General features: G+C 41.7%; 2 protein-coding genes across 4 annotated transcripts in view; one reads left to right on the forward strand and one right to left on the reverse strand.

Annotated features, from left to right (window-relative positions):
• prkdc (protein kinase, DNA-activated, catalytic subunit) overlaps positions 1 to 22,958 on the reverse strand; it is a 34,914-nt gene extending 11,956 nt beyond the window's left edge. For both annotated transcript variants that reach the window (XR_008414091.1, XM_053858404.1), the window contains exons 1-77: positions 22,701 to 22,958; positions 22,414 to 22,490; positions 22,247 to 22,351; positions 22,094 to 22,168; positions 21,924 to 22,032; positions 21,718 to 21,830; positions 21,507 to 21,606; positions 21,374 to 21,429; positions 20,478 to 20,508; positions 20,244 to 20,401; positions 20,021 to 20,167; positions 19,787 to 19,951; positions 19,441 to 19,609; positions 19,250 to 19,299; positions 19,063 to 19,173; positions 18,494 to 18,643; positions 18,276 to 18,388; positions 17,826 to 17,985; positions 17,660 to 17,740; positions 17,466 to 17,585; positions 17,250 to 17,406; positions 16,894 to 17,003; positions 16,730 to 16,817; positions 16,486 to 16,649; positions 15,835 to 15,987; positions 15,599 to 15,706; positions 15,314 to 15,540; positions 15,125 to 15,219; positions 14,889 to 14,991; positions 14,650 to 14,783; positions 14,335 to 14,565; positions 13,871 to 14,097; positions 13,589 to 13,797; positions 13,184 to 13,316; positions 12,934 to 13,092; positions 12,637 to 12,840; positions 12,381 to 12,569; positions 12,197 to 12,301; positions 11,791 to 11,958; positions 11,583 to 11,710; positions 11,174 to 11,381; positions 10,922 to 11,100; positions 10,692 to 10,860; positions 10,550 to 10,615; positions 10,410 to 10,473; positions 10,175 to 10,323; positions 8,997 to 9,134; positions 8,663 to 8,782; positions 8,436 to 8,579; positions 7,957 to 8,108; positions 7,532 to 7,663; positions 7,355 to 7,463; positions 7,139 to 7,263; positions 6,907 to 7,056; positions 6,380 to 6,553; positions 5,971 to 6,069; positions 5,616 to 5,826; positions 5,248 to 5,422; positions 4,974 to 5,177; positions 4,602 to 4,717; positions 4,334 to 4,465; positions 4,075 to 4,251; positions 3,739 to 3,947; positions 3,522 to 3,660; positions 3,249 to 3,437; positions 2,921 to 3,145; positions 2,733 to 2,841; positions 2,397 to 2,499; positions 2,167 to 2,326; positions 1,930 to 2,104; positions 1,636 to 1,835; positions 1,359 to 1,542; positions 1,128 to 1,288; positions 773 to 984; positions 616 to 703; positions 403 to 546; positions 31 to 238 (exon numbers count right to left, since the gene is read on the reverse strand). Coding sequence is in view for 1 of the 2 variants with exons in the window: in XM_053858404.1 (XP_053714379.1) it covers positions 31 to 238; positions 403 to 546; positions 616 to 703; positions 773 to 984; positions 1,128 to 1,288; positions 1,359 to 1,542; positions 1,636 to 1,835; positions 1,930 to 2,104; positions 2,167 to 2,326; positions 2,397 to 2,499; positions 2,733 to 2,841; positions 2,921 to 3,145; positions 3,249 to 3,437; positions 3,522 to 3,660; positions 3,739 to 3,947; positions 4,075 to 4,251; positions 4,334 to 4,465; positions 4,602 to 4,717; positions 4,974 to 5,177; positions 5,248 to 5,422; positions 5,616 to 5,826; positions 5,971 to 6,069; positions 6,380 to 6,553; positions 6,907 to 7,056; positions 7,139 to 7,263; positions 7,355 to 7,463; positions 7,532 to 7,663; positions 7,957 to 8,108; positions 8,436 to 8,579; positions 8,663 to 8,782; positions 8,997 to 9,134; positions 10,175 to 10,323; positions 10,410 to 10,473; positions 10,550 to 10,615; positions 10,692 to 10,860; positions 10,922 to 11,100; positions 11,174 to 11,381; positions 11,583 to 11,710; positions 11,791 to 11,958; positions 12,197 to 12,301; positions 12,381 to 12,569; positions 12,637 to 12,840; positions 12,934 to 13,092; positions 13,184 to 13,316; positions 13,589 to 13,797; positions 13,871 to 14,097; positions 14,335 to 14,565; positions 14,650 to 14,783; positions 14,889 to 14,991; positions 15,125 to 15,219; positions 15,314 to 15,540; positions 15,599 to 15,706; positions 15,835 to 15,987; positions 16,486 to 16,649; positions 16,730 to 16,817; positions 16,894 to 17,003; positions 17,250 to 17,406; positions 17,466 to 17,585; positions 17,660 to 17,740; positions 17,826 to 17,985; positions 18,276 to 18,388; positions 18,494 to 18,643; positions 19,063 to 19,173; positions 19,250 to 19,299; positions 19,441 to 19,609; positions 19,787 to 19,951; positions 20,021 to 20,167; positions 20,244 to 20,401; positions 20,478 to 20,508; positions 21,374 to 21,429; positions 21,507 to 21,606; positions 21,718 to 21,830; positions 21,924 to 22,032; positions 22,094 to 22,168; positions 22,247 to 22,351; positions 22,414 to 22,490; positions 22,701 to 22,866 (11,047 nt within the window). In the remaining variant the exon portion in view is untranslated. The remainder of the gene's footprint in view (positions 1 to 30; positions 239 to 402; positions 547 to 615; positions 704 to 772; positions 985 to 1,127; positions 1,289 to 1,358; positions 1,543 to 1,635; positions 1,836 to 1,929; positions 2,105 to 2,166; positions 2,327 to 2,396; positions 2,500 to 2,732; positions 2,842 to 2,920; positions 3,146 to 3,248; positions 3,438 to 3,521; positions 3,661 to 3,738; positions 3,948 to 4,074; positions 4,252 to 4,333; positions 4,466 to 4,601; positions 4,718 to 4,973; positions 5,178 to 5,247; positions 5,423 to 5,615; positions 5,827 to 5,970; positions 6,070 to 6,379; positions 6,554 to 6,906; positions 7,057 to 7,138; positions 7,264 to 7,354; positions 7,464 to 7,531; positions 7,664 to 7,956; positions 8,109 to 8,435; positions 8,580 to 8,662; positions 8,783 to 8,996; positions 9,135 to 10,174; positions 10,324 to 10,409; positions 10,474 to 10,549; positions 10,616 to 10,691; positions 10,861 to 10,921; positions 11,101 to 11,173; positions 11,382 to 11,582; positions 11,711 to 11,790; positions 11,959 to 12,196; positions 12,302 to 12,380; positions 12,570 to 12,636; positions 12,841 to 12,933; positions 13,093 to 13,183; positions 13,317 to 13,588; positions 13,798 to 13,870; positions 14,098 to 14,334; positions 14,566 to 14,649; positions 14,784 to 14,888; positions 14,992 to 15,124; positions 15,220 to 15,313; positions 15,541 to 15,598; positions 15,707 to 15,834; positions 15,988 to 16,485; positions 16,650 to 16,729; positions 16,818 to 16,893; positions 17,004 to 17,249; positions 17,407 to 17,465; positions 17,586 to 17,659; positions 17,741 to 17,825; positions 17,986 to 18,275; positions 18,389 to 18,493; positions 18,644 to 19,062; positions 19,174 to 19,249; positions 19,300 to 19,440; positions 19,610 to 19,786; positions 19,952 to 20,020; positions 20,168 to 20,243; positions 20,402 to 20,477; positions 20,509 to 21,373; positions 21,430 to 21,506; positions 21,607 to 21,717; positions 21,831 to 21,923; positions 22,033 to 22,093; positions 22,169 to 22,246; positions 22,352 to 22,413; positions 22,491 to 22,700) is intronic.
• An 871-nt stretch (positions 22,959 to 23,829) lies between these two features.
• Positions 23,830 to 26,607, forward strand: part of arhgap29a (Rho GTPase activating protein 29a) — a 28,981-nt gene continuing 26,203 nt past the window's right edge. For both annotated transcript variants that reach the window (XM_053860972.1, XM_053860971.1), the window contains exons 1-2: positions 23,830 to 24,028; positions 24,547 to 24,934. In XM_053860972.1, the coding sequence (XP_053716947.1) occupies positions 24,637 to 24,934 (298 nt within the window). In that variant the 5' untranslated portion in view covers positions 23,830 to 24,028; positions 24,547 to 24,636. The remainder of the gene's footprint in view (positions 24,029 to 24,546; positions 24,935 to 26,607) is intronic.

Below are 26,607 nucleotides of genomic sequence, written 5' to 3' on the forward strand. Positions count from 1 at the left end.
GCATAGTTTTTGCCAGATAATTCTTTAGACCTGGAATCTCCAGCTCATTTTGGAAAGGATCAGCTTTAAATCCACTCAGCCATGGTGAATACTCCTTCAGGTTCCCTGGTTCCTTCTGAAACTCCCTCATGGACATTGCCAAGTCGTCCACTTTTTTGAGGTAACTTTTGTCTCGCCTCTGCTCAAACAGCTTGCTGCCTTGAGAGCCCAGCAAGCTCCCCATTTCTTTGGCAAATTTCTGTAAAATGAAAAGCAAATTAGTATTGACTTTATTCCGGACACAACCCTCTGCCCCAAAAAAACTTTCATTGTACCCACTTGCATTTCTTGATATTAAAATGTAGAATTTTGTTTATCACACGTAAAGGCAGCAATCTAAAGTACAGGAACAAAATGATATACCTGGATGAACTTCTTGCGGAACATTCCATGGCCTTCTGCGCTACGATCCCCAAGGGACGAATGTATCTCATCATACATGTCACTCATCTTTTTCTTGTCAAAGCCTGGCTTCTCCAGCTCATTTTTCAAACTATCCCACCAGTCCTGTTGGTTGTCAACAGTGTGTTAAGAGCTGATCACTCAAAAGAATATTTCATAATTCACAGTCTTTACCCGGAAAATCATCTCTGGGTTAGTAAGCTGCTGCAACGCATTTACAAAGTTGTGCACTGCTCCTTTTGGATCCAAAGTTCCTCTTAGCCTGAAAACACATCAGAATTTTGAGACCCCCACGCCCACAAAAAAGTCATGACATTTGATTTGGTCTCACTTTTCCACAAACTCTTTCTGATAGTGTCCTGTCACTGATTTCTCAAACTCAAAGCTCTCGCTGCTGATCATCAGGGCGTAAACCAGGGCTTGTGGGTAACTTTTAGCGATCTGACTGATGCAGTGCTGCACAGCCAACGCCTCGGGTTTGTCCAACAGAGCCACCATTTGACTGATCCAACCAATCAGCATCCAGCATGGAATAGAAGGCATCTATGGGAAGGGAGACAGTGATGAATTTCGTGGTCATTATTACCTCCAACTTTAATGGTTTCAATCTTCAATGCATCTGCCTAATGTTCCTAACTTTCCTCAAACTATTTAACTATAATCGGTTTGCTTCTGTCTTCACCAACCTCTCTGGCCATAATTTCAAGTGTCTCTGAAGAGTACGTCTCAATGATCTGGAGCAGACGTGGGAACTTGAGGCGAGCTTCCTCCGAATTCATCCTCAGAGCCTTCAACATGCTCTTCACCACATGCACTGGCAGCGTCAAAAAGTCTGGAAACTGACTCTCTGTGACACAAACTAAAACTGTTGAAAACACCACACAAGAACTTTAAAGATTCAATCAAATATGACTGACCACTCTCTGCCTGCTCCTCTTGCCGCAATAGCTTGTCACAGAAATTTGCCAAACACATGTACGTCTCCGTGATGCTGCTTGTTTCGACGTTCTCCAGCGTGTAGGACTGGAACTCTTCATCTGCCTTTCTGGTCGCTTCACACAGCAATTTCAGGGCCTTTAGCTGCAGCCCCATTTCCACTTCCTGCAACAGCATCACACCCAGACAGGCAGAGTCAAAACATAGCAGAACTATATTATTATTATTATTATTATTATTCTTTACAGATTTGTTTACCTTTGGATTTAGGTTTGTACTTGGCCAGGAACATCCAGAAAGCTTGACAATACTTTCAGCTTTCTGTGCCCCAATGACTTCCAGGAGTGAGGGGCTCTTACTCACAGCGGTAGCCATGATGTTGAATGATGTACCCTGGAGTATCTTCTGGTACCTGAATACTTTGGATGTGGCATTCTGACAGTCAGCCTGGACTTCCTCTGAAAAGTAAGGTTCACAGTAATTTTGTGTGTTAATAAACTGCTGCTTCATAGAGGATTGTTCTCCAGGAAGAAGAAAGCAATAGCCACGCACCCAGAAGTGGAATGGTCTTCAGCATGATGCTGCACTGCTCGACGGGCCCGTGGGTTTGGCTTTGTCGCAATCTGTAGCGGCTGAAACTGTGAACCCACCGCAGAAAAGAGCCTCTGTTTGTTTTGGCTTCTCTGTGAAGTCCCCGAAGAATCTTGTTGGCAACTGGGAAGTTATTCTGTTTAAAAAGAGACAGTTAATTTAACATGTAAAGGTAAGATCGGTTTGTTGATTCCTGACCTGCTTCCACGCACTATCGGCCATTTGAAGCTTCATATTGAACTTGCAGTCGCTGACCAACGAGTTGATGTCATCCGTTTCATCAGCATCATCGACCTCCATGCTATCTGCAGCTGAGGGATCTCCCAGCTTTTGCCTGATCTTATCCAGGAAGAAACATCTGAGATGGAACAAAAGTTAAGTCTTTTTTATCATTAATGCAAAACAAAACTATCCAAAAATATTCCTACCGCGAGGTGATGATGTCATCCCACACGTTTACAGGGTCAGTTTTGGCATCAGGGTATCGCTCATTCCACAATCTGATCAGTCTCTTGACAGAAGGTACAGAGACTAGCAAATGAGAGACATGAAAGTGTGAGCAGCAAAGACTTTGATTCAATTGAATCCTTTGTAATGTGCTACTAATTTACAGATAATTGTATGCCAAATAAGTTGAGAAATACTTGCCAAATTTGATTCATTGCAAACCCATGCAAAACCCACTTCAGACTGAATGTTATAATAGAATACATTTTGAACCACATTTGCAATTTGTGAGGTCCTTAAAATCATCAACAGCTCACCATCCCCTTTGATGAAGTGCAGGAAGTCCTGGATTTCAGTCAGGGCCTGCACCGACTGCAGGATGGTCAGGCGACTTTGAGTCAGCAGTGTATCTACGCTTGAGTATTTCTGGAGAGCAAAAAAAAGGCTCCGATTTTTTTTTTTTAGCTCGGATTCATGGATGACCTTCTAACTTAGTGGGGCAGACCTGCATGAAGAGCTGCATGGCAGACTTGGTGTAGTACTTGGCACGGTCATAGTCCTCCTGCAGGATGTAGAGCAGGCTCAGCTCTTGGCTGTACTGACTTTCCAGCAGTTTCTTTTGCTTGTCCACCGTCATAGCATTGTCGATAAAGGACAGAAGTGTTTGGTCTGTTTCTCCCAGTTGAAGCTGCTTCAGCATGCTGCGAATCATGTGCTGCAAATACAATTCCTGGAGACGAGAGTCAGTAACACTAAATTGATTATGCATCTGTGGTCTGACGTTTGGTGACACCTAACCTCTATCAAAGCACGGAATGTGAAACCAAACTCACCTGATAGAGGGGCTCTGACCACATCTTCTCCAGGTTTGGCGGTGAGCTTTCATCAATGCAGACAGTGGAACAATACTGGAGGGATTTCCACTCGGTCAAATTACTATATGCCTCCATTGCAGCCCTTTCCCAAAAATCTTTTTCAGACTCCGTGGGGTCACCATCAGACCAAACCTCTGTGTTTAGAGCCTGTTCACGAATCAAACCATTTGACAATAGAAAATTCAACCATGCAACATGATAATACGACTTGCTACAACCGTTCATGTGTACCTCGTTATAAAGCTTCACAGCTTCAGCAAAGTCAGAGTTTGCTTCAGCCTGAAGTGCCTTGCAGGTGATTGACTTGGTCCCCACTTTTCCAGCGAAGATGCCTCGCACAACATCATAGTCCTCTAGTGATCTGTACAGCCTGAAAGACAAACATATACAAGCATGATTTCCATTCCTTTCCTCCCTAAGAAGGTGGGTGTTTCAATTTCCCAAGTACCTTGCGAGATGAATCCATTTATTTGTATCTGGAGGTATTTCCTTGCGGCCCCGTGAGCGTTTGGCAGGAGGTTCCTCAGGGATGCCAATGTGCAGCAGACCTTCTTCCAGCAGCAGAATCCCAGATGGCTGCTGGAGACTCACAAGGCCAGTGGAGCTTATGGCCACCGGGTCGATCTGCAGCAGCTCTTTGTGCTGATAGCACATGTCCTGAAATGAAGTGAAAGTTACACAACGTATACAAAATCAACCATGATTGGGTGCAGCTCTTGATGACTTGTTAGGTCACCCAAGAACCCACCGATAACCACAAATAATGAACCAAGACTTGACACACCTGGACACAAGCTATGAACGGAGGGAAACAGAGTGTACTGTTGCTCAAAAAAGAGTTCAGCTTGCATCTCAGCTCCTCTTTGATTCTGCCCATCTCAGATCTCTTTTGCTTCTCCATTTCTTGGATGATGCCAGCAAACAGTGAGCTGAAGAGTTGTTTGGCCAGAATCGGATCTTTCTGGAAAAAAACAAACAAACAAGGAAATAAAATTGAAGATGATCATCCAGACTTCTAAATGGAGGGTTAGTGCGAACCTGACCTGTGCCAGTGCTTGCAGGGGAGTGATGAGGTTACTGTAGGGTATTTGGATGTCAGGAAAATCTCCGACTCTGTAGCTACGGTAAAGAGTCACTTGAGCCTCTTTCCGCAACTGTTGGTCAGCGATTTCAATCTGTAACACATTAATCACAAAGCAAGCTCTTGGGGGTCTGAGATTCTAACCAAAGGATTTCATGGGCAGATAAGAGAGTCAGTAGAAAATAAATATGGGAGCAATGAATTAGTTCAGCTTTTTGTCTTCCAAATACCTTTTTTTGTTTTTGTTGTTGGATCTCCTTTTTTGCAAAATGCAGGCTGACTTTCTCCTGGTCCTTTAGAAACCTGCGTTTCAGCCGGAGGATGTTGTTTCTTTGCTCATTTGCAGCTGTGAGTAAAGATAAAGATCATCAGTGTCCATAAATATATGAAGGAATTTGACTACAATGTTGGGAGTGACAATAAAGCCTCACAAATTAATAATTAAAAAGTGTCACTAATACCAAATTATAAATGTGGAAGCTCATTATTTACAGTAAACTGACTTGCATGTGTAAACTATTATCTGAGGTTTCAATAATTATTATTATATAAAATTATTATTTGTAATAGTTGTTTCTTTCCTTTCTTCAGAGGCGACTGACCTCTGGTGCGACTGTCCACCTCATCAGATGCAGCAGTGTGGCGCCTCAGCCCAAATCCTTCCCCCAATGGTTTTCTAGCTGTCGCTGGCCGAGCCCCTTTCTTGTCAAACGCCATCAATGATGACAAAGACTCAGAGCCCAGAGAGTACTCAGCGAGTGTGTCCACGCTGCTGCCGGTCAGCCAGTTGTACGCCGTCCGTCGACCTGAGTCACAGCAGATAGTTAACCCAAGTTCACCATTTCACAAAGCATCTATTGAAATATTAAGACTGACCTGGTGCTTGTGTTTGACTGAACTCAAATGTGGTCTGAGTGGCACGAAGCTTCCCCTTCATGGAACCGGACTGGGTGGCGACCACACTCTCCGTACCTTGAGAACTTTGGGTTTCAACAAACATTGGTGTCATCACGGTGCTTCTGAAGCGCCAGTTGGAATCGATCACATAGTCCTGCACAGACCAGAAGGATAATGAAATGAAAGACAGCAGAAGAGAGGGAACATGACTAATTTCCACTTGACAAAACATGAAAACAGTCAAGATTACATAAACACTATTTTTATTCATGAAGCTCATGCTGAAGAGCTCAGTGGACTGACTCATTACAGAACTCCATGGCTGGTTGCACTCCAACTTCACTTGCCTGGAAGGTGCATTCTGACAACGGATACTCAAACATGTCCCGCTGGAAGTCGGGACTCTGGCTGGTGGTTTCCAGGAGGAGATTGGTCGCCAAGCTCAAGAAACCTCTTTCGATGTGAACCGAGTAGAGGGAATGGAGTACTGTCAGCATTCTGTCAAGGGTGGCCGTGGGCAAACGCTTTTCCTGACTCCAGAAGTTGCGAACATAAAGCCTGAAACATTTGAATGTGTCATTCTAAATACTTTTGATACCAAATACTGACTACGTTTCAACAAGGTAATGCACTGAAATTACCAAAAGTGATTACTAATTGTCAAATAATGACAAAAAAATCTAGGATGGAGGTGGCACTTACTGGAGACCTGGATTTTCTTCAGTCAGACCTTGAAGAAGGGTCTCCTTGGCAGCATTCAGAACTTGAATCGAGGTGTTGTCCTGCATGCTCTCTGCATCGCTGGTTGAAAAAACAAGGAAAGTCTTTTTGACTCTTAATGATCTTAGATTTGGGGATTTGGATTAAGTTTCTGATTAAACACACGATGCATACATTAATGCGAAGGAGCAATTACATCATGAGTCAATGACACCGAGGACCATGGTCAAAATAATTTTCGAACATTAAACAACATGAAACCCCTGGACATAAACAGATAATATTCCCAGGATCAATAGCTTAATGAAAGGTGGTCCATCCATCCTGGCTTGGGATCATATGGCTACTGACAATGATCATCAAAAAATAAATTGGCAAAGTGATGATTTACCTGTAGTTGTCCTGGATCCACATGAGGATGTCGTACATTCGTTCCCTGCACACTGGTGAGGGGTGCGTGTAAAACGTGGCCACCGGTGAGAGGAGCTCTTGAAGCTCAGTGGGAGTCAGACGGGCAAGGATCTTGTGGACGATGTCGAGACAAACTTTCTGTCTTGCCTCATCCCTTTGATTGACAGAGGTGTTGACCATTTAAATGCGTTATAACAGTTATTAGGAGTTTTATACTCATTTATATCAGCCCTGCTTCTGGCATAAAAGGCATCACCATTGCTTCAATGTTGTTAGTTTCAATCTGATACAGTAGATAATCACAACAATGTATTCCCCAACAGGTAAGGTGAACATCTAACGCATGTAAGTCAGGATTAAGTATTAAGAATGTAGTCAATAAATATAACTAAAATAAAATGTATTCCTTAGTTTATGGTCATAGCTCAGACTCAGTATTGCTTATATTTCAGAAGACATAAGGACATAAGTGATAATATTATGATGAGTCAAGACTTCGACTCATACCTGTGGCTCATCATCTGAATAAAACCAGTAGTCTTAAGCTGCAGAAATATGTCCGGTATGTCGTCAGCACGGGTCAAGACACACTCCAAACAGTGAGTCTTCAGGATGCCATGTAACTTTGGCAGAAGGTAGAAAACATAGTTGACAAACCTGCGCAAAAGGAAGGCAGTTTTAAATAAAACTTACAAAGCCTTTAGAAAAGAGAAAAAAAAGAAAGAAAAAACTGACTCACCGATCCATAAAAGGTGGAAAGTGCTTCGAGACTTTGTTCACACAAATGATAAACTTGTCATCCAGTTCTTTTTTCTTAAGATGTGTTATTTTGCTTGCAGCAAGGTCGAGGAGTTCAGTGTGATACTGTGATTTACAACAGAAATAACCATCAGACATGTAATGTTTATGTGTCACAAAAATAATAGCATTTGAAGGTAGAAACAAAGTAACATACCTGGTCTTCTGTCATGTTCTTTAAAACAAGTCCAATAATCTCAGCAGCTGCCGCATAAACATCTTTGTACCTTGTGAAGGTCAAGTTGGTGGTCAATGATTGAACGTACCTGAAAACAAATATTTGAGACAAATTAGTTTTCATTGGTGCAAACAATGTGTCATAACTGTTTCCTACCGGTCGTAGTCAATGCCACAGGAGGCATTGTAGGCAGGAAGGTTGTTCGCCAGGATTATTCCCAGAAGCTGGAGACCCACAGAGTTGTCTGTGCTATCCTTGTCGGTGCCACTAAATCGCTCGAATATCAGACTAAAGTTAAGATTGAGAAGAAAAGAAGCATAAATATTAACCCTGCTCACCAATATCCCACATAGGATAGAACTGAATATAATCGGTCAAAACGGAACTAGGCACAAAAATATTTAAATATTTTCCCATGAGATTTTGCATTCATTAACTGTATTGAGTAGTCTGTGTGAATCTGTAGATTGTCACTGCTTACTTTCACGACAAAATGCCACCTGCATTTCTGCTATAATTGATTTTTGAAGTCTCTCTGGTGTTATACAAGCATGTGGAAAAGAGAAAAGTAGAATTCCCACCTGTATGGAACATGAAGACAGTCCTTCCAACACTCCACTAAAGTCCGGATTATCTCCAAATTATGGCGGAAAACAGCCCTTTTGGAATGAAAGCAGTGCTTCATCAGGAACTCCAGCAGTCTGTTGGCCAGCACTTCATCTCTGGGGTTATCCTTCAGGGAGAAATTATTATAATAGTAACAAAGAGGGTAAAATTGGGAATATATTGTATAAAGCCAAATAAAACTATTCTATTGAGTTTTCACTTGCATGTGCTCAGATTTGAAGTCAGGGCAAGTCTTGAGTTTTGTTCGAGAAAAAGTGGCATTCCAGGGCTTCTGACCTTCTTCCCATCCCATCCCATCCCATCCCATCCCATCCCATCCTCCAGTAACAATATCTAAATAAATGCATCTATGGCACAACACTGACTAGTGTCCACCCAAAACAAAACATACTCATGCTCAAACAGATAACACAGAAATTGCAGAATAATAAACCTTGGGGCTGGCAACGCTCGTCCAGGACAGCACGGTGACCACAACATCCACAACCATGAAATGGATTCCCTCGCCACCATTCTTGCCAGAGACGACCAACTGCACGAGCGGCCCAAGCCAGTGTTTAGCGTACGGCCGGAACACCTTGATACGAACAGTGTTGCTTGGTCAGTTTAAAATCAAGAGCAAACCTGAACAAGAAAGCAAAGAGATGACAGTGAAATCACCTCTTCAGTGTTGATGATCAGTTTGGCGATGAAGAGTCGAACGTTCAGAGTTGTGGCCGGGTTTGCAAGTTTTCCATGAAAGTATTTCATCCAGGGAGGGAGCTCAGGAGCAGCACTGGTCTGAATGAAAGTAAAGTCACAAAATTCTTCAGCACCACTCTTTCATCCGGGATGAACATTTCATGAAAAATTGAATTTCACAGCAAACACAAATCACGATCACATCATTAATCAGGTAGATTCAAAATAATCACAGGATTCCTAAATTATTGCAGATTACAATCAGTATAAATTCAGAAAAACTCATTTTAGAAAGCTCGCCAGACACACGAACCTCGTCAACTTTAGGTGTGATGTTGCTCCTCTGCATGTGTCCAATGAGGGCAGTCATCGCTGTCATGCATTCGTGTTGATTCAGTTCATCCATTTCTAGGTCGAGCGTCTCCAGTGGGGGAGTGACCTCCTGGTTTTCCTAGTAACACAAAGCTTTGTCAATCAAATTCATTTCTACCACGTCTTCAACTGTTTCAATGGGTTGATTTTTACTCTCTACTCTGAATAACAAAAATGAAATGACGGAAGCAATGATTCAGAAAAAACAGGTAGTTTTGCTACTTTCTCATTCTGGAAGTGAGGATTTTCAAAATGAGTGCGCATCAGATAACCACATCAAATGCATGTCCAGGTAAAACTACAGACCACAGACTGACAAATAGAGATGAAGGAGAAGTATATGGTTTTCTGCGGTAGCAAAAGATTGTGTGTGTGTGTGAAGTCTGTTTAACTCACGCTATTATCAGCACAAAGAAATGTACTTTCCTGTTGGCATCTGCTTTCCTGCATTATGCGTGCAGATATTTCTGTAGCAGACAAGCCCTCATCTGCTATCTCTCAAATCATATAGTTGCAGTGTTCCAAAGTTACATATCTTTGTTACAACGCACAGAAAACGGGCTAGTAATCCTGCAGTCTGCGCTATCGCAATGGTCTTACTCTGACATCACATCATCATCGTCGTCATCACATCCATCCGCCAAAAAAGGAAAACGCTCTCCTTTTCCATTTCAGTCAGAGTAATTCCCATATTTTTCATCATACTAAGTAGAAGATGATAATAAACCCGTTAAAAAAATGTAATTACAATATTCTTATGTAAAACAAAACAGACTTAGATTTGAATTTCTGGCTCAAATTTTCTCATGAAAATTGAATAACCACTTGTTATTCATTTTTAATACCTGGTCCTGTGGATAAATTCCAATGACCAAAGGATACACAAACCATGAACTAGCACAAAATTCAGATCTTTTTAAAAAGAGGTGCGGTTAAAATAATGGTTAAATTGGAAGAAGAAAATTTAAAATGGCCATTACCATTCAAAGTCATAAATACTATCTAGGGTATCTACAGCATTGGCATGCAGCATCTTAACTGCAGTGGTAAAGTGAGGAGTACATTAAAACCAGGATAGTGACGGTGATATGTTTAAGTAAAGTGATAACAAGAAAATACCTTCTTAACGACGCCCCGTCTTTTTCCCTCTGGGTTTTGTGAGTTGTAGGAAAAGCTTTGCACTCCTGTAGAAAAATCAAATTGGCTCATTTCCTCACTCAGACTGCTGTCGGCCATGTATGACTGAGATGACAGATACACCGGAGAGTCTGTAAAACAGAATATTATCGGTCACATAAAATATTCAGCCAGAAACATTACTCATTTTTCTTTTAGCTCCACAGGGAATTGTCACCTCCATTCTCGTCACTGGCTTCTTTTCGAATGTTGATATATTTCCTCTTTCTTTCAAGGGGGACCTAGGGTCAAAACAATAGTACGTCAACAATACACTAGTTTAAAATGTGAAATGGTTGTCCAACTAATAGAACTGACCTCAATTTCTATTGGGAAGTTGTAGACTCTTGCCACATCGATGAGATTTTCTAAAATAAACTGATTCTGAATAGAGGAGAGAACAGTTGGCATGAATTATTGAGCTTGTGTGAAGTGAGATTAAAGTTGGTTGAAGAGGCACCTTGTCAGGTTTCTCAGTAAAGAGGAAGCCTTGGTAGAACTTGGCCTCACTGAAGCTGCAGCTGATGGCAGCAATGGCACAATTGTAGGCAGCACAGTGAAACCGTCTCCTCAGTTCAAGCAGCTGCATCTCACCAGCCATGTTCTCTGTGAAGGCTTCGAAGCAAGACCTGTTGAACACACTGGAATTCGTACACAAAAACTTTGCTGAAGAAGGTGGGGACCGCTTACTTGATCAGTGTCTTGGATAGCTCATTTCCTTCCGTCTTCTCTGAGCGACAGTACGCTTTGTTGATGCGGGAATCTTTGGAATAAACTTCTTCTTTAGGAAGTCGGGAATACAAGAGCTCCATCAGCTTATAGCAGCTGCTCTTCTTAAACAGTTGCACCTCAAAAGCGGGCTCACTAGACTGAAGAGTTCACATGTATTCAAATGTTCGTTACAAAAGTTCACATGTCCATCAGATGGCTGTTAAAACAAACCTTTGTAAATCGGCTGAGCAGTAGTGTGAGAATATCAGATACATTGGTCACAAAAAAGTCGACCAAGGCTGTGGCGCTGCAGTGGGAGGCGAGAGGAAGAAGAACTCTCTCCATCAATGCCTGCAGCATCCAGCTCAGAGCAACATCGCCCTGCTGGAACATTCCATACACCGCATTGAGGAGTTCAAGCTGGCGATCTTGGCTTGACCTTATTTTGACGACAAAAACAAGCAACATGGTCTAATTTTTCAAACACTATTTCTTGAAATGTGACTATTTTGCTTAAATATGTTGAAATATTAAACACGTTTCTGTTTTACTTTCCTCATTATCAAGTATGATTTAGCTTAACAGGTGAAAATACAATGTGAAATACAAGCATGACTCAATAGACTTGTAATCTACCAACCTCTTGGCAATTCTCTGGAAGCAGGATTGGAATTGCTCCTCCATGATATGTTTTCTGTCTCGACACAAAATTCTTGCCATCAATTTGAGCAGAAGAGGACTCTGGGAAAGTTCCAGAGCATCCAGCAACTACGTCAGAGATGGAAAAAACTACACATTCATATTCATTCCAAATTGGAATGCTGCATTTACTTCCGGAAAGTCCTGACCTTTCGGACACAGTCCATGTAGTTGTTTCGGTGTAGTGAGCCCTTTGCAAACTCATCTGACTGCATTGGGAAGTGAGAAGCCACCAGAGAGTCTAGCGCCCTCTGCAGGTCAGCCAGCTTCTCCTCTGGAAGGGTAGTGAAGAAGGGCAAAACCAGCAGGGCATGACTCTGAAATCAATGAAACGTAGTTTATGCTCCCTCACAATAGAAAAAGACAACTTAACATTTACGTTATTCTTGCCAAATGGAGATGCCAAAGAATATACGTAGATATACATATGGATTTGAATCTAATTTCGGCTCATGTTCAAATCCCTATTTGCTATAACTATATACTTTAGCAGTATATGAGCACTCAGAAAGTCAGTGAATCACAGCTCAGCTGTTCCTCTGTAAGAATGGCTACCTTCAGATTGAGCGGCAGAGTTACGTCGACCAACAGAAGAGTGAAAGTGGAGAAGACTGGTTTGAACCCTTCGTGGCTGATATTGGAACAGACAGAGGAATCAATCTGATGAAGAAAAAAAACATTCCCTTAAAAAAAAAACTTGTAAAATGTACCGGGTGTATTTTTCTGTATTTCTGTATACCTGTAAGAGTTTAGAAAGCAGCAGGAGCGTCGCAGTTTTACTCTCTGGGGTGGATGACTGACCCTCCCACCATGTTTCTAGACACTTCCATTTGCTCAGCACAATGTCTACCAACTTCTTCCCTTGAGATTTCCGTACTGCACGCTCTCGGAAGCTGTGATCCAGCATGCCATTGAGTAGCACACTCACCTGAGGACAAACACAGAAGGAATTAGAATCATCAAGTGAACATAACTAAATGTAATTGAGCCGATACCATGACAGGATTCTGGGATGCTGCCACCATGAGACGTGGCATTGTTGTCTCCAGATTCTTTAGCAGCTCTGTGTTGATGGTGAGATTGAAGAGGCTGTAGAAATATTCTCCATGTGAGAAATTTAAGAAGTTGTTGCTGTGTGTTCCAGAGAGAGGCACAGAAAGCATGATGGTGTTCAACAACAAGTCCACCAGCTGCTCACTCTGCAGACAGACAAAACTCCACATTAAACAGAGGAAGAGTGAAGCATGAGTATTTTTTTTTATCGATGTTAGTTAAGTGAAGCTGTTTCTGACCTGCTGACTGAGAGAAAAAGCAAGTTGGAGAAGTCCATCAGCGAGTGTTTTGGTGTTAACATCCAAGGATGGAAGCGCTTTCCGCTCTTCACCAGGAGCTATCGCTTTATACACAGTTATCAGAAGTCGAGAACCAAGAGATCTGGCATAAGCTGCATCCTGCAGTGAAAAAGAATCATACATGAAAACAAATTGCTTAATGAAAATTAGAGATCAAGACATGCCCTGGGATGCAACAGTCATAAGTCACCTGACTCTGCAGGATTGAGGGGAGGGCACCGGCTTTGTACATCTGCTTACAAGAAGACAGAACTATTTGCGTCTGTTCATGACGACTCATACTGCTGGGATCGTACAGGTCAACTGTGCACAACTCCTCCACGCTGCGGAGATACAGTCAGAAAGCATGTGTCTTCAGATAACAAACTTACACTCAAAATGTCTTATTTTGTTTCATAAAATAAAGCTAAAATGGGTTTAGTTTACTAAAACTGGACTGGACTAATAAATGCCACCCAAAACAACACCAGTGCCAAACACAACTGAGTGACAATTAAAAAACATACGACTTAATTCACACATGTTCATATTTATTGCCTATGAAATGAGATGTAATTACAATCAGTTCTTATGTGAAAAATGAAGTTGGGCAAACCTTTGGCGCGAGATTTTTGACCTCAAGCTGGACTCAAGGCGTGTACAGTGAGGTGACGTCAGCAGAGCTTTGAGAAGAGGAACACACACGTCTGGAAGGTTCTTCATCACCTCCACGTCGGCCATGTTGAATCCCACAGAGGAAGGCTCGCACACCACCCTCGCAGTCAGCTCAAAAAAATCTGAGCTAAATACATCTTTATCCAGTACCTACAAGAAGGAACTGTTAACTAAATAGAAGCAAGTGTTGATAATACCAAGGCAACAAATGAGTGTTCAACACCTTCCAGAACTCCTGGCCACCTTTCACCAGGATCATGGTTGCAAACTCCAGCAGGCGGACAGTGATGGTGCACTTGCTGTAGTTGTATTGGTCAACTTCTTGCGGGCTGAAGTGGGAGACCTTGTCACCGACAGGGAAACAACTCTCGGCTGCAGCAATGTCATGGGTTGCAAGCTCAGTCAGAAAGAAGTGTATTGCTTTCAGAAAGCTGGATTCATCTTTAGAACCTTAGGAAAGAAGAAGGAACAGAAAAGTGCCATCATTCTTGGAGCCCATCAACGCTATTAATGTAAAGTGTGCAGTCACCACATGAACATTTTTGCTTTGCCAACAGATGCTGATGTAACTGCTTGACTTCACTGTCTAAATTGTAGCTTGTTAAGTGCAACAGCACACAATAGGTTTTCAATGAAAACAAGACGACTAAATGGATAATGACGACAACACACCACAACATGACTTACGAAGAATGTGATCAGGTTTGATTATATGCATGCTAATGAAGGTGTTGTAGCAGTCCAGGGCAGCAAGCAGCAGGTCCATCCACTGCAGGGTGACTCGGACACTGAAAGTCCCTGTTAGGTCCCTGAGAGTCGGCTGGGAGAGCAGACCTCCACCCTCAAACCTGGTGACTAGGAAACTGATGCCATGATCCTTCAGCACTCCTTCCAGCCATTGAGGTGGAGAAGTATTGCCTAAATTAGAGCAGTATTAGAGCAATAACTGGTACACAGGCAGATGGATTAAGCAGGTCATCAAGCATGCGATCATGTCCTCACCTGGGAGGAGAGGTATGAACTCGTAGAACAGCTCCATGCATTTATGCCGACACTCTGTCTGGGGTCGGCCACATTGCTCCAGTAACCACAAAACAACGTCAGAGAGGCACAGATTTTCATCAGGAAGGAACCCTCTTCAAATGTAAAAGAAAGTCTTAATAATAGATCTGCAACATTACACCACTCCCACACTTAACATTCCGAATCCAAGTTGGTTTAGACCTAGACGTGTTACTTACCGAGGTATGCGTCTCTTGGCATTTTTCTTATTCAGAGTGGGAGCTTTTTGTTTGATGATTCTTTTCAGATGCTCAATGGTGCTGCAGCACTGCTGCAGAGTGCCTGTGCCAGGGGAACACATAGTAGACATACTTGATTTTTACAATTAAGTAATTTCATTTAGCACATGTACAGGGAGCAATACAAGTATCAATGTAGATTGGTGGACAAGAATTAACTGCATGGCTATAGTTACCCATAGAGCGCTCATCAGAGTGTGCCAGCGCCAAACTTTCCACAAATATGACCAGCACTTCGAAGACAAACTGGTCCACTAAGGAACTCTCCTCTCTGAGAAGATAGATGTTAAATATGAGTTAGTCCAGATCCGATTACCATCAGGCTACATGTTGAAATCTGCACACCGATAAATAATGAATCCCACCTGAAGAGTCTGTAGATGCTGTTGAACGCTAAAGCAGCACCGAGTCTTTTAAAGACATTTGGGTGGAGAGCTAAACTGTAGATGCGTTTGAACAAAGACTTCATGTTTGCTGGGCTCTTTTCCTGCTGCTGAGGAGTGGTCTGTTTGATGGACCACTTGACAAACTCCTCGATGCAGCGGCCACTGAAGTCTCTCAGTGTGCAGTCCTTGGGGTCGACGACACCATCCTGTAAAAGCAACAAGACTTGTATCAAACAGAAACAGGAGATGAAGACAAAAACTCACCAGAATGGCCTCAAGAACAGCAACCGTGTCTTGACTTTCAAACTTTTTGTTGTTTGTGAACCAGTGAATTAACTGCATCACCAGAGGTTCGAACAGCTGCCGTGTCACCTGAAAACCAACAACCACATGTCATCGCACAAGTGAAGACTCAGTTGCTAAGATAATATTGGAATAAAATTTAAATTATAATTTGCATGCCCTTAAAAACAAAATCTTCCTGAGAAAATGTGACTTGCCTGATCAACATCGCAGGCCAGACGAAGAAGCACAGGAAACAGTCTTTTGTTTAGCTTGTACATGGGAGGTACACGATTCTCTCCTTCTACCATTTGAGCACTTTTCCCGACCATGTAGACCACCATACTGTGGAGAAGCTCACAAGCAGCCACCTATAAAGATGAAAATAGATCATCTAATCCGAAGAAATCACTGAGCTCTGGTGCCTCTTTTTTCATCGTGAAGAACTGAAACATAATATGCATTAACTCATTTGTCCAACAATGTCAGAAATAGACAGAAATATTCCCAATAAAATGTGACAAAATATTCCTGAAAGACATCACTTCCAACTAGGGTGCCCAGATTTCTCTTGACAGATACTGACTTTATTCAGCCTCTAACAGGCTAAGGAAGGCTATACATATAAGTAGCATAGGACCTTTGAAAATAAAAATAATAACTCGTCTGTGCTTTGTCTAAATGATCAGCTGATGAAGTCAAAATGCTCAAATCAGCCGACCAGGCACCCCTACTACAGATGGTGCATGGCAGCCTTATCTAAAAGGCAAGATGAATGCAGATGAAATTAGATTATTTAGCAATTAAGGACAGCATTACTGACTGTGGTGTTTATATTTCAGCTCCATATCACGCTTCTTATGACCTACCTTGGTTTGTCTTTCACTTGTAGACAAAGCTAGCTCGCTGATTCGAGGCAGAAATGGATCCAGATAGATGACCGGCTTCATATCACTGAAAGGCACTGCAAAGCTCAGTCTTTTCTCAGGATCCCAGGCCACAAACTTCTTCATCATCTCCTCTGATGAAACCACTGAATGGCACAAAAAGAATGAAGCAAACATCACAGTAAAAGCGCTTTTAGTTTCAAAAAAAAGCAAGACATGTTCTTACCAGTGACAAGGTTCCGATTGAGTTTCCCTCCCAGGTGACCCAGCAGCTTCACTACTCTGAGTCGCACCATGGCAAGTGGACTATCTTCCTGCATTGACATCCAAGGGTTCAAGAGTTTTAGTGTCAATATTGGTCGACAGATGTGAAACTTCATTTAGAATTACCATGTTGAGCTGAGTGGACTGCTTCAGGAGCCTAGTCAAGACTCTGTTGTAGCCAACGTCACTTTTCAAAGATAGTGATGACATCACCTCCCAGCTACTGTTGTCTTTACCTAAATTAGACACTAAATTTCACTTTCTGTCAACTAAAATCCAAATAACTTTCTAGAACCTGTGGTCCGCTTTCACACCACAATCCAACCGATGTTAAATCATGATTTCTACAAACTCGCCTTTTTAACCGGTAACTAGAAAGAAAATCCTCGACACAAGTAAAGCTACTGAAACTCTTCGTAGACTCGAGATGGGTTGAAAAACATTTCATATGAGCTTGGAGAAGTGAGAAACAGGAAACTAACTGTCACTGGTGGTTTTCAGGTATCCGTCCAGCAGAGGCAGAATGCCGTTGTAGCACGGCTGCATTGCTTCTAAGCGGATATTGGATGACCAATCCTCCAGAGCGTCAAGGGCAGAGTTGGCCAGAGGAACGTGGCTCAGTCCCAACTTCAAAGCCATCTACAAAGACGCACATTTATTAATTCACGACACAACTTCCAGTCAAACGTGGGACACACCTCCAGAGCAGGACAGTACACTTTGAGCTCCAAAGCTATGATGTTGTGGTGGAGAGAGAGGACGAATGTCAGACATGACGCCAGCAGCTCGTCTTTGTACTGCTTCATTCTCACACAAACCTGAATGTAAATCACAAAAATCAAATACTTAGTTATTAGTCTCTAACACCTTTTACTCCTACAAATGACTTTACCTCTTTCCCAAACTTTGCAAACAGTGCAAAACAAGCACTTTTCATTGGGTCGTTATGGGCAGACTTTAGTAAGCCAGCTCCCTGATGAAAGATGGTTAATTTTTGTCACTTCTAGGCTTTTTTTTTATTCCAATATGGAATATTCATTGGGAAGAAATTAACTTACTTGGAAAAATTTTATTCTCTTAGCAATTTGCATAATCACAGAGAGCAGCTTATAAAAGCCACTGACGAGAGGGTTTCTAATGGAGTGGAGGATGAGTTCATGGCTGAGAGGATACATCCACGTGTGAAAATATTCTGTGTGTTTCGTCAATAACAGCTCACTGTAGGGGAAAAGACAGAGGGTGAGGGATGCGGATAACAAAATAATAAACAGGAAAATTAACTAAACTAGACATATACGAAACAATATGACTGACAATACATGTATCTCACACTGACTCATATATGATAGACAACATTAACCTCCCTGTGAACATTTAAACAGAAATTGCACACACTTAAATGTTTTGCAACAGTATAACATACACACATAACAACGTGTCACTTGGTGACATTAAGAAAACAAGACTGAGAAAAACTGACCACCCTGCTAAAGTTTTCCTCAGCTCACCTGCTGAACTCCACTAAATTGATAAAAGCAGTAAAATCTTTGATCTTATTAGGCAAAAGATGTGCTGTGGGGTCTGAGGAGGGCAGGACGTGCACTGCATCTTCCTCTGGCACCTACAACAAGATTAACTGTATCAGACAAGTTGATGTTCAAAACTTGAGAGTGCTACTGCATTGTTATGTGGGGATGGGGAGGGGTCAAAAACAATCAGTCCTCACCTCCTCTCCTGGTGTGATTTTCTGCACAGACAAGTCCAACTTTTCCACAATTTTGAGAATCGATTTCACCAGCTCGTCGTAGATGAGACGACTAAGTGGCACCAGGGCGGCGTTCTGATTTTCAAAAGCCTCATCCAAGAACCCTGAATCCTGCAGTAGAGAAAGAGAAAGATGGAAGACGTGTTGTCATAAATTTGGGGATAAGTATACTCAGTATAAATACAAACTAAGGGTGGGAACTAACTTTCTCAGGGAACATCAGTTCATGTGTAAATCTCAATATATGTGATGTCATAACCAAAAATGATGAAAGAGACTGCAGTGAAGGACAGAAAACTCATGTTATAAAACCTCGAAAAACTATGCACTTTACAGAGTTTGCTTGCCTCTGGTGCATTTCCACCCTAATGTACAAGGTGATATGACCAGATTCAGCTTAAATTTGATCATTCTGGTATCAAATAATTAAAATTTGATTCATCACAACAACTGTTTATTCTAATTATTTGAATAGTTGGGAAACACTAAAACAACAACAACAAAAAAAAATAGACAAAATAATTAAATACCTTTAGACGATCACAGCTCAGTAGGTCTTTGTAAAGGAGCAGGTAGCTCTTGGTTGAAGGAACCTTCCAGTTTCCAGTCCGAACTTGGGCGGAGTCAGAGCCCTCTTGATTCTTCAAAGAAAAATTACACCTGTTTAAAACACCTTGCAGAGTAGAGGTCAGAGAGTGAAAATGAAAAACAATGAACCTCTGCTGGCACGATGGGTTTAGAACAGATGCGAATCAATCCTTGATGAACTGGAAAAGAGAGATGTAAAGTAATGAGAGGTCAACACCAATACTGGACATCAACTTCTTAAAACTAATCAAATCGGTTCCGTCTTGTTTCACACAGAATTAAGAGAAAAAATAGATGATGATATGATACCAATCACTCACCCACTGAGCTGATGAAGGTCCAGAGGACTGGCCCTTTCGAGGCCATTGCAACCAGCACCTTCAGGATAGACCTGCAGCACGTGATTTGCATTTTGTCACTGTACTGTGGGAAACTGTCGATCTGAACGACAAGGAGACGCTCCAGGAGTGGAGTGTAGACCTCGGGAATCTAAAACAATACAGTAACACACAGAGGATGACAACACCAGTCTTCCATCACATGATGATATTGTTGTCAAAATTGATATCATGTATTAGTTCCATCAAATATCTGATTCCAGTTCGCAGAGAACAACATATGCCATAACTCAAATTGTTAGACTAAAATTGCAGATCTGGTCAGGACCTTGTCCAGATGGATCAAGACACTGGCGATTGAGTCCAGGAAGCTGGGTAGCTGATAGAAGTTGTCATCCTCGCTGTCAGACTCGGTGAGGTACATCTGCTTACACCGCTGGATCAGCTCAGTGTACATCAAATCCACATCCTGAGGGCAAACCTTCTTGCACGGCTATAAAGAAACAAGCATTTAAAAGATTGAATGTGGGGGAAAATCCAAGTGAACAGCAAGTGAACATACAGCAGCAAAGAATCCGTATCCTCTTATAGCAATGGACAACTCTTTATGCGTCGAGTCCATAGTCTTAATGACGCTACAAAACCTCTGCATGAAGTACTTCAACTTGCTTTTGTGCTCTTCGATATTTTCAGCCACCAGTAGTGAAACCTGTAAAACACAATACAAATAAATTGTAAATTTGCAAAGAACAAATGAGTGGAAATTGATAGTGCAAAGTACTTACCTGTTTCAGAAAGGATTCAAGAGCATAGTAGCTTGTCTTCTTCATCTCCCCATTTATGTGGCTACAGAGTTTGGACATTATGTCAAACAAGCTTCTGTAATGGTCCATAAGGCAGCTGCTGAACTGGGATGCATGTCTGGCAAGCAACTTAAGCCCAGCTAGGTAAAGATTTTAAGAAATATTAGTACTGTGTTGAAAACATGTTTAATGATTTAAGAGCAGTGGAAGAATTACCAATTGTGACAGCATAGCGGCCTATCTCTACCTGCAAGATGGAGCAAAATGACAATTGACATTCACTATTTTTACACCTGATGTCACTCCCAGATGTTGAAATAGTTGAACACAGATTCATATTAATACATTAAAACACTTGTTATTTTCAAAGAAAATTATTTGGAATAAAACATCTATTTAAATGACTAAACATTTCCCCTCAGTATAACTGACCTCACCCCACATGCATTTTTTTCTTTGAGGTTTTGTCTGAGCATTGATTTATCAGTCCTGACTCCATCCCAGCCAGTTATCTATTACCATCGCCATTTGCTTGTCACACCCATCCCACACCTGCATCCTTTTTGGTCATTTTGACAAGTATTCTGAACCTGAAAATGTGTTTTCTTCTTGAAATAATTAATTGTAATAAACTGTTTGACTCGCCTAGTGCACTTGGGTTCACTCCTCATGTTCTGCTAGACAAGAACATTTTCTTGATGTTAACTTGATCTCACATTACAGAGCACGAATACGTCTGTCAACAGATTGTATTTTTAATCTCAATTAATGACACTTGACGCCTTAACCAACACAAGAGTGGCCAATAATGCTTACAATGTTATTTTGTTAGTATTTTTCTGAGCCTTTTCAGTGTGTCTGAGGTTATTCTATAGAGGTATCTCCAGTATCTGTTATGTTGAGTTGATTTTCCATTAAGTTACATTTAGATCAGATACAAAATGTGTGATTAACTTGCCATTGATCATTAGTTGCCTCAGCTTCAGTGCGATTAATTGAGATCAAAATTTGAATTCAGTGATCTTCAGTCTTACATTATAATACTCAATGTGCTCTGTATATATTATGTAATTTGTCTAAATTCTGTAGGAACATAAGTAAATATGATTTACCTTTGGACTGATGGCTTTCAGGCTATACTGAAATATGTCCTTAGATGTTTCTGGGTCTGCATGTCAGACAACACATGTTTTTAAATTGAATTTGTGAATACAATGGGGCACCAAACTAGACTAAAACTCTCACCTTCTTCCATACTTTTGGTGAAGTTCACCATGAGAGCTGTGAGTCCTTTTAAACAACCAGTGACAACCATGAGTTTCGGTTCTTTTGTTACAGAAGTCATCTGAACAAAAACAAACAAAAAAAACAGAATAGTTCAAGAAACACACAGACGCATCCCTGAAGCAATAAAGGACATTTTGAAGAGGTTTTATTCAAACCTATAGTCCCTCACCTGAGATTTGAGCTCCCCTAGGTAGGCCCTGTAGAGTTTATCAGAGTTGTTGACCATTTCACTAGGGTGGACTTCTGCCAGGACTCCCAGCAGTTCATAGATTGTCCCAAGAACTGTTGCACATTCATGAACAGATGCAAGGATTTTGTGAAATATGTTATTTACATAAGCAACATAGTTGCTGCAGAATAAATGTGTACGCTTACCTGAGTCTGGAAGCGTGGTTCTTTGACAGAGTTCGCCATAAAACTTGTTGAATATGTCGCTGATCCTAAAGTCTGCGGCTATAGTGGATGTTTTTGTTGCGTGGAGAACCTGGTGGAAGTGTCACAAACAGTGTCAATACATATTTTCAAAAAATTCGACCAGTACTAACCTTAATAAGAAGTTTCAATCCTGCAGTCCGACTCTTTGCTGCTTTATCTTTAGTAAAAGCTACCATGCATGTGTCCTACATGAAGAGCGAAATGGGTAAAATGCAAAAAATTTTTAACAACTGTTAAAATATTGCATTTAGGTTTGAGCTTACTCTAATGTCAATCGAATAAGTCTTCTCCCATCCTTGGACTGCTGGTGAAACTCTTTCCAAATATGTCTCCAGAAAGCCCAGTATTTTGATTCGAGTGTCCCGGAGCTGAAAGCAAACAAAATAGAACTCATACAATATTGTTGCTAGTTTTCTTTAAAAACGAGTACCTCATCAACAGCCAAGGACTTTCTCAGGAAACAGAGGAGTCCATAGTCTTTGGAGAACAACAGGGAGGTCTGTAAACCTTAGAACACATTCAAACGTTAGAGTCTGTGGTCATATACAAGTTATTACCAAATTATTAAGGCTACAATATTACTTATTGATAATACAAATGCATTGCGTCATGAGAGGACATTCGTGAGTTAGACTAAGTCACGGACAGCAGAGAGGCGAGTTGAAGTGCTAGAGCATCGTCAACAGTTGCTGTGTTCTGACATAGCGCTCCTCCTACCCAGTTCATGCTCGGTGGGTGCTAGCATGCACTTCTGGCTCAAGTCTCCGACCAAGTCCTGACATGTCAGACCTGCCCCTCGACCGTCCGCATCACTTAGAGCCTCCTGAAGTTTGAGCAACACTGCCTGGATACCTCCATCCGCGGTGCCGTGGAGGGAAGACATGACAAGCTGAGGCTAGGCTAACATTAGCATTCCGACAACACAGTTTCTTGCAAGAAGAGAGTGTATTATGAACTCTGAACGCGCTCTGCGGTTCAATCTAGAACCCGGAAGAGTTGGCGAGGACGCACTTTGTCTCTCTTTCAAAATAAAAGCCGCGATTAGACGATGACCAAAGCACATTTAGTGTGACATATAGCGGCTAAATATTAAAACGGTATGACTAAATAATGTGGATTTTTTAAATGAAAAAAAAAGCAATTGTTGATAATTACTAATATGCATGCGTGTTAAAAGAAAATAGAAACAGGGCAATTTACACAATTACAGTTTTTTGTGTGTTTTGATGGTCTGTTCATAATACTACTACGCCATTTCTTGTTTGTTTAATCTATTCAAATAGTGATGGTCGCACGTTTGATTAACTATTAATTATGGGTGAACTTAAGTCCGTTCTTCCGCATGCTACATTTTTTTCACCACAAGATGGCGACAAAGTTCTCAAGCTCGTGGAGACGCCTCATCTCAACTTCCTGCAGGGAATGTGTAGGGCCGTTGAATTGGAAGTGGTAACGTCATTTCTTAGCAAAATAAAAGCCCATTTAAAAAAGGGAAAAAAATAGTGAATTTAAGTTTTCACTATTTATTGGATGTCGTATTTAAATGGAAAAACAACACTTATCCAAATAGCAGAGATGAGTTTAAATGAGTTTTCTCGATTTACATGGATTTCAAAGATGAATTTAATCAACTAGTGTGGTAAAACTATTTGGCTTGTGTGACTTTGTGTCTGTTGTTTTACTCATTTCAGATTCATCATGGATACAATTATCAAAAGAAAAAGATCACAATCGCGGCCGTTTTAAATTATTTTGAAATAAAACACCGGAAGCTGGTACGTTCAATACCAGCACTTGATAGCTCCAAACTCACAGACACCTGTTGTTAGGGGAGGGCTTAGTGGCACTACAACTCACACAGACGGCTACCAATCACAAGTTCCCACCACCACCACATGGACAGAAGATTTGCGGACAGTGAACGAGGGTCTGTGGGGAAGAAGGAAGAACCGGGTCGGGAGTGTTTGTGGATTATTACGTTTCCGCGATTTTCTCTCCTCGGATTTATATTGTCACGAGCGCAATGTTTCAGGAATCTAAAGCAGGTAGTTTTCTCATTCTACGTGCCGTGTTTCTATCCTTTAAACTCAAGAGTGACAAACGTGTACGTATCTCGCTTTCTGAAGCTCGGACTAGTTTAAAAACGCTGACTGTGTGAATGTGATCAAGCTAAATGGGACCCTGAACGCACCATTCATTCTAAACCGTTAAAGATCTCCGATTCAGTCTCTATAAATGCCGTTTCTAAAGGCAGTTGTGTGTGAATCCTACATCACACATCAGTGTCTTTAATCTAGGATTTCTAATTAAGTATTGCTCACGACACACGCTTATTACGGGTTATTACTACTTCAATCATTGTATGTTGCGTTGTATATATAAGTTAATGTTTCATGAAACGGTGTAAACAATATCAACATGTTTATTGAAATCCGAAATTACTTAGTTTGATTGTGTTTATAAGATGTTAAATTACGATTTGAAAAAGATATGAATAATAATTTTCACAATCAGCCATCGTTGATCTGTACATCACTGTATTCCTGTCCATTTCCTCCAACAGCATCATTCGTCCCTGTGCTGTGTCAGGTCTAACAGTGGAGCAGAGCTGAGGGTCAGTGGGCATCAGGCCTGAGGGCCACAGACTGACTACATGAGCATGCTCGCTGCAATGCTGCGCCAGAGTTCAGGCGGAGGGTCGGCAGGTGCTGGAAGTGGCGGAGGAACCAAGTTTTTGGGGATCTCTCGGCTGTCCAGCTCCAGCATGGGCGCGACAGGCCAGGCCAGTGCAGGTCCTTGGCAAGCTGGAAGGAACTCTAAGAATGCTTCTATGAACTCAGACAGCCCAGACTCCCCTGCATCAGACCCATATTACATCATGCAGCTGGTCAGCGATGTACGCAGGTTTGCTGACGTGCTCTTGCAACTTAAAGACGTCTTAAACTCCAAAGGTAAGTCTCTGTGTGGTAATATTAAACTGTCGACTCACCATATTCTCTTACTTGAGCAGGGCTTTGTATATCAGCTGGTTCAAACTGTTCATTATTTTGTTGCCACAACACTACACCTACGTGGATGCTGGCACTCTAATAGGTTGCAATTGTAAACACTGTGATGTGGTTTTGAGCATTTTTGGGAAGGAATTAAGTCAACAATCCTCCTCATTTAGCGAGAGAGGGTGGGAATGTGCCGCAGTGGAGGATTTGTAACGGAATGTCGCTGCCAGTCAATTCCCGTGTGTGTACACACTGTTACTTTCACCACAATGTAAACAGTCCTAGGTCCATGCACTTGTTTTTGTCCCGCTGTGGCCTTGACTGCTTGATCTTATCTTTCTGTCAGATAGGCTCTTGCACTCCCTGGTTTGGATGGGAGGCATTAATTGAGCCAATAGAAATCATAAATTAAATGAGTCATAATGGACATAAAAGCTGCCGTGGAAGAAGAGTACATGATAAGAGAAAACAAGTACAGAAGAATAGCAACTACCGGTACTGTTTTTCCTGGGTGTCTGCTCCCATTCCCCGAAATGACAGGAGACGTTTGAACCTATCCCTGGAGTTAACATTTAAACCTAAAATTACTGAGGTTAAACCTGAAGATTTCACATAAATGGGACAGGGATAGTGTTTCCAAATGCATTGTAAGTGACTGGAGACTTTTTGAGCTTGAAAAAGAAGTGCACAAACAGAAACTGATTTAGGCTGATTTAGTCTTTTGTTAGTCTTGCCAGGGGTTGCCTCAGCCTCCTCCACCTTCCTCTAGATCATCCTCCCTAGTCTCACCTATCCTCCTTATGTCCTCATTGACTGCATGCACCTCTTTGGTTGTTCCTCACCTGCCACTTTGCCTCTCCAAGTTTCCAATTTTTCCAAAATGAGCTGTGCCACAGACAGGCTGATGTTATGCTTTCCAGTTGCTCTCAATGAAAACCAGAGCTGCTGCTCTGCTTCCTGTCTCTGTGTCAGAGTCATAATGGATCATGACATGTCTCACTTTCCAGCTTCTTTTTCACTCTAGCTGCCTCACTCCTGTCACCCACCCTGCCTTCACTCTCCTCTTCACCGCACTACATCTGTATCAAATACTCTGCCAAATGTAGCATTTAATTCAGACATGAAGTAATATATGAAATATACACTTCAGGTACTGAAGCACAGTTACTTCCTGCCAATACTAACAGCTCTTAGTATCTGAAGTTTTTAAGTGGCCTCATCGTCTTGTGTTACAATATTCCCTGTTGTCTTCATTGCTGCTCAAATCTTTGTGAGAACAATCTTCAAGTGTGATGCAGTCCAGCATGTCTCTCGAGCCACGTGGTGGTCATGATGCCACTACCCCCTCTTCATTAAGGTTGTGCTGTGGTGCATGCAAATCCTGCGAAAGGGGAATTTAGTTTTCTTCTTTTGTCTGAAGAGCTTCATGAAGGTTCTTGACCCGGCTGGACAGATAAGCATTATCAGGAGCAAGACTCGCAGCAGGCACTTTTCAAGCCTCACGGACCTTTCATGACCTGCCAGCATGAAACAGATCAAAGCCGTGAATCCTACATGCTGACATGGGTCTGATTTAATGGAGGGAATTTAGCCTTTTTTTCTCAGCTCTATCAAGGCATTATTGGTAC

Source organism: Synchiropus splendidus, chromosome 3, assembly GCF_027744825.2.
Source record: "Synchiropus splendidus isolate RoL2022-P1 chromosome 3, RoL_Sspl_1.0, whole genome shotgun sequence".
Classification (NCBI taxonomy): domain Eukaryota; kingdom Metazoa; phylum Chordata; class Actinopteri; order Syngnathiformes; family Callionymidae; genus Synchiropus; species Synchiropus splendidus.